General features: G+C 38.3%; 1 protein-coding gene across 1 annotated transcript in view; it reads right to left on the bottom strand.

Moving 5' to 3' along the window:
* The window catches only part of Larp4 (La ribonucleoprotein domain family member 4), a 71,045-nt gene that overhangs the window by 8,712 nt on the left and 52,146 nt on the right, over positions 1–10,187 (bottom strand). Inside the window, exons 9-11 of the mRNA XM_012516166.2 lie at positions 9,037–9,249; positions 8,474–8,577; positions 649–861 (exon numbers count right to left, since the gene is read on the bottom strand). Of these exons, the coding sequence (XP_012371620.2) occupies positions 649–861; positions 8,474–8,577; positions 9,037–9,249 (530 nt within the window). The remainder of the gene's footprint in view (positions 1–648; positions 862–8,473; positions 8,578–9,036; positions 9,250–10,187) is intronic.

Genomic DNA, 10,187 nt, shown 5'->3' with positions numbered 1-10,187 from the left:
ACTCAGATCCTTGAGTTTGCCAGTCAAGCGCTTATCCTACTGAGCCATCTCCCCGGCCCCAATTTTTACCCTTTTGCTCTTTTCTCTAGTTCTACATTTTTAGGGGAGGTGGATCATGGATCACTTTTACTAGGAACATTCCCTCCATTATCAGAAGCACATTAAAGTGTAATTTAGAGATGGTGGGCAAGGTCATATAACCCCTACTCCTACAGCTCAGGAGTGGGGAGAAATTAAAACTAAGGCAGATAGGTATCCTATTTTTTTAAGCTGTTCTTTCCTCAGCAAACTATACAGAACTTCAGAATGTAAACTCCTGATTCAGAATTATACTCTATTTGGACACTCTAGGTTCCTTATTACAAAAAAAACCACAAAAAACAAAAAACTGACAGTGGAGAGGTATCTCAGTGGCAAAGGGCTTGCCTAGCATGTCTGAGGCCTTGGGTTTGATGTCCAGCACCACAATAAAACCCACCAAAGGAAACAAGAAACTATTTACCCATGTTATGTAATCAATGTACTTATCAGCATGACTTCATACCAACAATTAAGTCAAAACAACAAAAATCAACAGATCGTGGTCTTCAAATTTTTAGGATGATCATATTATGATCAAAGAAATTTCGTATACAGTTATTTCCTTACCTGCCCCTACCATAGTCCCCATTTTGTTCCAGCTGTAAAGTGGAAGTCTCCTTTGGAAGGTAAATTTGCTCTTGATGCCCTGTTACTGAAGGGTTATGTCGCTCAGTTGCAAAGTTCCTTGAACTAGATCTGTTCAATGGTCCATCCCCCAATGACACAGAGCCCTCTGTTGAGTGTTCTGTACCACTGGATGACCTAAAATGAGGCTTCACACTATAAGAAATATAAGATCATATACATGAAAGTATAAATCAAGACTGAAAAACTTTTCTTCAGGTTAAAAACTGACTTCATAACTAAGCTGATTTTCTAAAAACAAAAATGTTATTCCTTTTATGTCCTAGATTTAATATTTTAAAAGGCAAAAGAACTTCCACATTGAATGTGTTTGGAGACATGGGGTGAAATCCAAGGTTCTTTGGAGATAAAGCTACTTCTACCTCAAAAGTCAAGAGCATATTCAGGATTTTAACTCTTTCTGTACTTAAACCAGATATATTCTTTTTCTATTTAGGCCGGCTCAGCCAGCCCAGGGCACTGGGCTGGTGCATCATGTGGTGCCGGGGATTGAACCGTGCTCAATCCCTGTACTTGCCTAAGCAGGTGCTTTAGACCCTTGAGCTGTCTCACTGGCCCAAATCAGCTATATTCTTGAAATGGCTGTATCAGATGAGATTTAAATTTTTTGGTTTTCTTTGTGTTTGGAGACATGAGTGTCCCTATGTAGTCCAGGCATGTGTGATCACACTTGGCTCAGGCTTTAAATTTATTAATGAGTTTATGCTACGTTTTCTCAACAACAGCAAAGGTAATGGGAGTAAAAACTGGCAGTTGTGTGTGAAGATCAAAGCTTGCATACTCATTTTACAGTATACATATGTTCTATAAGTATATACATAATAATCCATGTTATAGAGAGAAATTAGAAAAAAATACCTAAAAAATGCTTTTTATGGGTGTGACAGTGAAAAGGGTGAGAAATAATAATATACTAAAATCTCAAATTTCACCAAATGAAGTCAATTGTTTAATATTCATACCAAAGAAAACTAGAAAAATAAAGCAATACAAACAACAGCCTGGCATAAATTCATGAGTTAGGTATGTATGCAATGTAGTAAAAATAACAAAAAAGAAAAACCAAAAAAAACTCCATAAACAAACCTGCCTCTTCAAAAGCAGATTTTGTCTTGGATGATGATTATAAGGACCCAACTTCCTAAAACTGTGTCCAGAAAAAACTATGGCACATTAATGGAGAGAAACTGAACTTCAATCACACCCAAATCTTCTACAGTGAGCCAACGCGACTGAAGATCACGGCTCTACAGCAGACTTAAAAGGGAGCGTGAGGGGCCGGGGAGATGGTTTAGTGGAATAAGCACTTCTCTGGCAAGTGCAAGGGCCTAAGTTCAATCCCTGGTTCCCCCAAACAAAAAAGGGAGTGTGAGATGTGTACTTGGCTGATTACTTGCAGTTTATAGAAACTGTTTTAGTAATCTCATTTGATATTTATGATATTACTAACACACTGCCCAATGATAGCTTTCTCAATAGAGAAAGGTATAAACCTTTCTCTATAAATTTCAGGTATAACCTGGCATGGTGGTACACACCTATAATCCCAGCACTTAGGAGGCTGAGGAAGAAGGATTGCTGTAAATTCAAGGCTAGCCTGAGTTACACAGAAAGTTGGGAGACCCTGTTTCAAAAGGGTGTACCTAACTGTCCTTTTATTGTATACACCATCTCAGCCTTGGCAATTTCACAAAACCTTGTCTGAACGTGTTACGGACATGGCTTAGTTAAGACCCCAGGAAGCTCAACTCCCAGTATTGAGGGAAAAAAGAAAAATATTAGCATTTAACATAGAGGGGCCAGGGAGATGGCTCAATACAATAAGCTCTTGCCCAGCAAGCGCAAGGGCCTGATTTCAATCCCCAGTTCCGCAAAAAAAAAAAAAAAATTAAGATAGAAAAAATATCCAACGTTACAATACCATTTCAAAGAATTATAATGAAAAATACAGAATGTCCCGCAAAAGGAGTTGTAAAAATGTTGTCTATCATATCTGAAATTGACTTCATGAGGGAAGGCTGTTGTTAAATCAGTTGAGAAACTACTCACCCAACATTCGCCAGGTCTAAGGGTTGTTGCTAAATTTAAACAGCCCTCAGATCTCATAATCTTACCCTTCACTGAGAGGGACTTACAATCTCAATCCAGGCCACACAGAAAAGAATGAAAAAAGAAGTGAGTGACAACAGACTAAAAGGAAAAAGAGATGAAGAAAAAGACAGAAAAATGTCTGGACATCTGAAAGTTAGTCCAATTCTCTCTCAGATTAGTGATCATCACTGGGCCGTCGCAAAGCTCACCCAACAATCCCAAAGGCCTGCTACATTCTCCTTTAACACTTTTTTTTTCTTTTTGGCAGTACTGGGATTTGAACCCATAGCCTCTCCTCTGAGCTGAATTACACCATTATTTCTTGTTTATTTTTCCAGAGGTCTCACTAAGTCATAAAGGTGCCCAAACTAAAGCTGTGCTCTGGTTCTTTAGCTGCGCAGAGTGCTGGATTACAAGTGTACACTTCTTTTTTTTTCCCCCCTGCGGAACCGGGGATTGAACTTGGACCCTCTACTGAGCCATCTCCCTGACCCTCATCACTGCTTTATTTTTTGTGAAACCGGGGATTCAACTCGGGCCCTTGCCAGGGAAGCGCTGACTCCACTGAGCCATCTCCCCAGCCACCCTCATCACTTCTTCTTCTTTTTTTTTTAAATTAATTAATTATTTATTTATTTATTTTGTGTGTGTGTGTGGCCAGCTCAGCCCACCAGGGGGCGGGGCTGGCTGGCATGTGGTGCTGGGGGATTGAACCACGGTCCCTGTGCTTTGCTAAGCTTGTTCTGAGCAGGTGCTTTAGACCACTGAGCCATCTCACCAGCCCCCCTCATCACTTCTTAAAAGCAAAAAGAAAACAAAGATTGAGTTGGTGGTCAAAAAGCTATTTAATTTCGTCTGGAATGTTTAATATAGTTATGAGGGGGAATATTCATATACTGTTTCTGTAATTTACAACAACCTATACAGTATTGGTCAAATGAAGGAAGGAAGGAAGGAAAGAAGAAAAGAGAAGGAATATTCATATACTGTTTCTGTAATTTACAACAACCTATACAGTATTGGTCAAATATATAGAAGAAGATGCAAAATAGAGATACAAAGATTTTTAAGAAAACATATGGAAAAAGTCACACAAGGGGGTATAGGTCTGTCATTCCAGGACATGAAGTAAATTCAAGGCAAGCCTGCGCTGCACAGTAAGACCCTGTCTCAAAGGGAAAAAAAGAAAACACTGTATATGAATAGTTTTACGTAACATGGAAAATTGTAAAATTATACTAAACCTGTCCCATATCTTCAAAGTCACAGATGTGCCTTAATACAGGCACATAATTTCACTATCATTCCTAGCTTTATAATTTCACATAGAAGACAATAAACAGTGACAAAGAAAAATCACAAATTTATCTAATTTTCCTTTTTTGGGTGGTACTGGGGATTGAACTCAGGACCTTTACACTGAGCTGCATCTCCTTTATTTTTTGAGACTAAGTTATTAAGTTGCTAACCTGTTCAAGTTAGGCTTACATTTATGATATTCTTGGCTCAATTTCCCAGTGTTGCTGGATTACAGGTGTGCACTATCATGCTTGTTTTAGTGTAATTTTAATCAAAGTACTACTTAACATTTTTGGAGAACTGGGGTTGAACCCAGGGCCCTAAGCCTACAGACAAGTGATCTCCCTTTTTCCCCTTTTTCCTAAGGTAAGGTCTCATTATGTAGTTCAGGCTGGCCTTGAACTGGATGGCCTCAGCCTCCTGAGTAGTACACCTACAGGTGTGTGCCACCACACCTGGTAACAAGTGCTCTTCTGAGCTATATTCCTAGTCTATACAATGTGTTGTTTGAGGCTCAGTCGTGCACAGGTACAATCCTAGCACTTGGGAGGCTGAGAAAGAAGGATCATTGCCAATTCAAGGCCAGCCTAAACTACATAGTAAGATCCTGTCTCAAAACAAAAGAAAATTTAGAGATAGGGTCTTGTGAAGTTTTCTAGGCTGTCCTCAAACTTTCCATTTTTTTCTATCTTAGGCTCTCTTTCTCTTTTAATTTATGTATCTGCTACAGGGTCTCACTTCGCAGTGGACTCGTAGTGATCCTCCTGTTTTTAGCCTCCCCAGCGCTGGGATTACAGGAGTGCGCCACCATGCCTGGACTCACTGCCGGTTCAGCATGCCTGAAGCCAGTGCATCATGTGGTACTCTTAGTCTCTTAAGTAGCTGGAAATGCAAGTATGAAAAGATCAGTAATTTTACTTAAAAAGCTGTGGGCCAAAAAACATTTATTCTACTTAACTGTTTAATGCAAAAGTCACTTTCAAAGAAATACGTAAAATCAATGGCTATAAACTCTCTGAGACATCCCAGCCTTACAATTCTACTTTTCACCATGTGCAATCTGTCATTCTCTCACAAAGAAGATGTAAAGTATGATTTACTGTGATGGAATTATTTTTAAGAAAAAAGTATGCCAGTTTATGGTAGAGGGAAAATGATGTCTGGCTGGCTGATTCAGTCTTAGGCCCAAAGATAATCACTAGTCACAAAACCTGGCAAGACTTTCATTTTCTTTAGCCTTCATTTCCTTCATCTATAAATAAGTTAAAGCTCACTTTACACAGGTCCCTTACATTCAGACTTCATCCACTCCATGTGCTCTCTCTTGAGCGTTAGGAGCGAAATCTTTTCAAACATGGGGGGGGACGCGTGCGTCTGTGTACTTTATTCCTATGTCACCGTGACACTGAATTCTACAGTTAGCTGCCACTCACCAAACTAAATGAGTCATCTACAAGGACACAACTCATCTTTGTCTTATAAAGTATTCCCTCCTCTTTTTTTGAGCTGTGACTTTAACTTCTGGGGTCAACTGATCCTCTTGCCTTAGGCAAAAATTAAGTCCAAAAATGTTGACTATGGTAGTGCAGAAGGATACATTTAGAATGCAACAAGAATACTTTTTAAACTGTAAATTCCTTTCTCTAATAGCCTATTTCAGGAAAACCTCACAAAACATCCTATATGATTCCTTTACTCTAAATAAGTGGACAAATCAGATCTGGCAGACTAGAAATCACTGAAAAGAAACCATTTTTTAAAACTCTCACAATCAGGCTTACAAAACAGGCACACAAGGAATAATGTATGCAAAAGCAACCAAATCTAAACCATTTATGTATAAGGTCTTTATGAAGAAAATAACAAAATCTTTTTTTTTTTGGTCTTTTGGAGACAGGGTCTTGCTATGCAGCTGTCTCGCCTTGAGCTCACTTTGTAGCCCAGGCTGGTCTCAAACTCGCAATGATCCTTGTGTCTCAGTCTCCCAAGTGCTGATATTACAGGTGTATGTGTCCACACTCAGCCATAAAGACTGTTTGACAAGAAATAGTTTCCAAGATTCCCAGTAACTTCACCCCCCGTGCTGGTGATCAAATCAAGGGCCCCAAGCATGCTGGAGGAACAGCCCTAGACTTCTAGTAAATTATTCTAAAAAGTATGCTTTTCGGTTCAGCTTTTGCAGTCACTACATTCTTGGGAGGAACATTTGACCTTCTATGTCTTAATTTCCTTATTTATAAAATATACAAACTACCATACTTACCTTACAATATTATAAGAAATGATAAAAAATGTAAATTCTTAGGATCAGAGCTTGAGATATTAAATGTTAATTACTATCTGCTGTACTTCACAGATATCTTTTTCTTTTTGAGATAGGGGCTTGTCATGTGGTTCAGGCTGGCCTTGAACTTGTGGTGATCCTCTTGCCTCTTCCTCCCAAGTGCTGAGATTACAGGCATGCAGCACTATGCCCAGCTTATGGAAATCACTTTAAAAGACAATTCTTCAAAGTCTGATACAGCACATACCCCAATATTTATCACTCAAACATGTCACTTAACATTTTAACCCCAAAGAGTTTTTCCAAAATATTACATATTAAATATACTAAGTAAAAGTAACATTTAGACACTAAATTATGGGTAAACACACACATACAAAATGGTAGCAAAGTTTTATTAAAGGCAGGAAAAGAAAAAGGTTTTCCACATGCCATGTCGGCCCCACCCCCAGGTGAGCTGAGCCAGACAACAAGTAAGGACATGGTGGTGCATGCCTGTAATCCCAGAGCTGGGGAAGATGAAAACAGGAGGATCATTACAGTGAGACCCTGTACCAAATATATTTTAAGGAAGGAAGGAAGGAAGGAAGGAAGGAAGGAAGGAAGGAAGGAAAGAAGAAAAGAAAAGAAAAGAAAAGAAAAGAAAAGAAAAGAAAAGAAAAGAAAGAAAAAAAGAAAGCCAGCCAGCCAGCCAGCCAGCCAAACCCTAGGAATTAGAATCTGGCCACATCTTTACCACATTCCTTAAAAAAAAATTCTTATCTGCACTTGATTTTTATGCTTTTATTTAATGTAGACCTGGTAGAAATAACTCCACCACCCCCACTTTCCTCATGGTAATGACAGTAGAATTTGACTTCAGTTGCTACTTACTATAGAGCCTCTCCTCTGAGCCTGTAATTTTTCAGTACTTTCCAGAGAACAGGTGATCTGTATGCTGAGTTGTCCTTAAATGTGAAGCAGCCTGGATTTTTGGGATTAGCTGACAGTGATTGATGTCAGCCCCTAACTAAAGACAAGTGTTTAACTGACCTCTTACTCAGTTATACAGAAGGCTGGAATACTGAAGTGTATTAGGCTTTTGTTAACACTTAGATAAAATCAAATTTGGCTGTTATAAATGTTTCTCTTTTTTTGCCATAGTTTTATTGATAAACAAATAGCAATGAGACAGTTTCAAATCAAATTGGTAGGACAGTTTCAATAATTAACACACTGCATACATTCTTCTTAGTGGTTAATTGCTGTACAAGATGCGGACTTGATATCCTATTTACAAACACCATTTGAACAAATCATTCTATTCATTAACAGAATGTAACTATATATCTATCTCAACTACTTTGAATACACAGATACAAAATGGACATTCATCTGTATACCCATTTTTTGTTAAGTTCCGTTATTTGAATATTATAGGTATGTAAACTCAGCAAAATACTCTAAAAGAGTCCAGTAGCCCATAATAGTATTGGGTCTTCCGCTTAAGTGGCAATGTCAGAAATTGTTGACCTGAGTCCCCCACAGCTCAACATAACAGCATGGCTTTATTTCTTATATAATGTTTATATTTTTAAAGCGCAATAAATAACTTATTAGAGAGAGAGAGAGAGAGAGAGAGAGAGAGAGAGAGAAAGAGAAAGAAAGAGAGAGAAAGAAAGAAGCATGCTCTGCAGAGCTAGGCTGGGCCAAGTAAAAGAAGGGAAAGAAACACATCTGCAGTGAGGTAAGGCTACCAGGCCAGAGCAAACAAAGTGGCTATGGTATTTTTAAAATTCTTGAGTCACCATTCTTTACATATCCATTATCAACTGAGGCAAAAGTGGCTTTATGAATTCTAGATTGAATCACTTACATACTTTTTGTAAAAACAACCAAAACTTTTCAATGAAGTCCTCCAAGAAGTACTGCCATTAATAACTGTAATTTCCTCAGACACATCAGGAAGTATTTAAGGTAAACTTTAGCCTGGAATATAGCTCAGTGGCATAGCACCTGCCTGGCAAGTGCAAGGTCCTGAGCTTGATCCCCAGTACAAAAGAAAAGTAAAATTCAGCTATGATTTTACCTTACCGATTTTTTTGGAATGGCCGACCCATATTCATAGCAGTAGCAGTTGTTTTGTAAGATCCCGGTGAATTAAAGCCGTTCACAAAATTACCATTGGGAAAGGGAGCCTAGAAGGAAAGTTTATGTTTATACTGTATCAATGGGAAACATGGAGTGAGGGTCAAAAGAGACATCTATGAGTAATCTAACAACAATTCCTTTCACAAGGAAAAGTAATTTAAACTTTTTTTTTTTTGTAATTTAAACTTTGATTAATGATATGTCACCAGTTCATTCAGAGAAGGAAAATTCTTCCAGCACTTAAAATCAGATAAGACTTATGTACTCTTTTTAATTCATTCTAGAAAGTTTAAAGAATAAAATTGTGGAAATCAATAGCCAAAGCCTTAAATTTACTTATTTTCCAACCTATGTATTTATTAAAGAGGATTAGATATGTGTCACTCTTTCAAGGCCAAAAAATAACCAGTATCAACAAAAGAATTGCTCCAGTTGATTTCTTCAAATTTCACCTTGAATTTAAAATTTTCTTATTTTACACATTATTCTATAAGGATCTCACTTACCAGAGGTGTTTCAAAGTAAGGTGCAGGACTTGGAGACCAAGACTGAGGCACAATACTATACAGTGAGTACTGTTGGTGAGGATTGTACACAGGCTGCATAAAAACTGGTGAAGCATACTGTGCCTGTGTCTGAATGGGCTGACTGTACATACTAGAATCCATTAATCGATAACCATTCTTAGCAAAGAAGGTATTAATGGCTTTTATCCTTGCCTAGAAGAAAAATTACAATAATAAAAGAGTAAATATTTAAATCAATACATTAAGTTTACTTTTTTTTTTTTTTTGCAGAGCTGGGGATTGAACTCAGGCCCTTGTGCTTGCCAGGTAAGCACTTATTCAACTGAGCTATCTCCCCAGCTCCAAGTTTACTTTTCTTTTTGGTACTGGGAATCAAACTTAGGACCTTGAGCCTGTCAGGTAGGTGCTATGCCACTGAGATATAACCTCAGCCTTAAATTTACATTTTTAACATTTTATACTATACTACACTGTATCTATTTATTGCACAATCAATGCAAAAGAAAAACATACATGAAAAACAAAAAGTAAAAAGGAATCACAAAAAAAAAATAGCTTTAATAAGGTGTGCACAGGAAAAGCCACAATAAACAAGGTAAAAACACAAATATCAAAACAAAATTAAAAAGAAATTATAATATCACATCAAGAGTGTGAGGGTGTGGTGGTGCATGCCTGTAATCTAAGCACTTGGGAGACTGAGGCAGGAGGATCACCATGCGTCCGAGGCCAGCCTGAGCTACATAAGCAAGTTTAAGGGCAGCCAGCCTGCACTATATAGTGAGACTCTCGTCTCAAACAAAACCAAAAAGAGTGCCCACAGCATTAATAGGTGAATTGTACAAATGGACAGGAAAAGGTTGAATAATCCCATAGAAAATGGGTTGGAGCTTCCTTCTTCGGCCCTTGCCTCCCCAGCGCGCAGCTGACGCCCGGGCCTGAACCAACGCGGCACCAGTTCTCCACTGTACTGGAAAACTAGGCCAAGAGGTGATAATGAATGTGGATCATGAAGTTAACCTCTTAGTGGAGGAAATTCATCGCTTGGGTTCAAAAAATGCTGATGGGAAGTTCAGCGTGAAGTTTGGGGTCCTTTTTCGAGATGACAAGTGTGCCAACCTCTTTGAAGC

This window comes from Octodon degus, unplaced genomic scaffold, assembly GCF_000260255.1.
Source record: "Octodon degus isolate 3935 unplaced genomic scaffold, OctDeg1.0 scaffold00093, whole genome shotgun sequence".
Classification (NCBI taxonomy): Eukaryota; Metazoa; Chordata; class Mammalia; order Rodentia; family Octodontidae; genus Octodon; species Octodon degus.
Note: the sequence above shows the minus strand (reverse complement) of the source record. Positions and strands in the feature narration are given on the sequence as shown.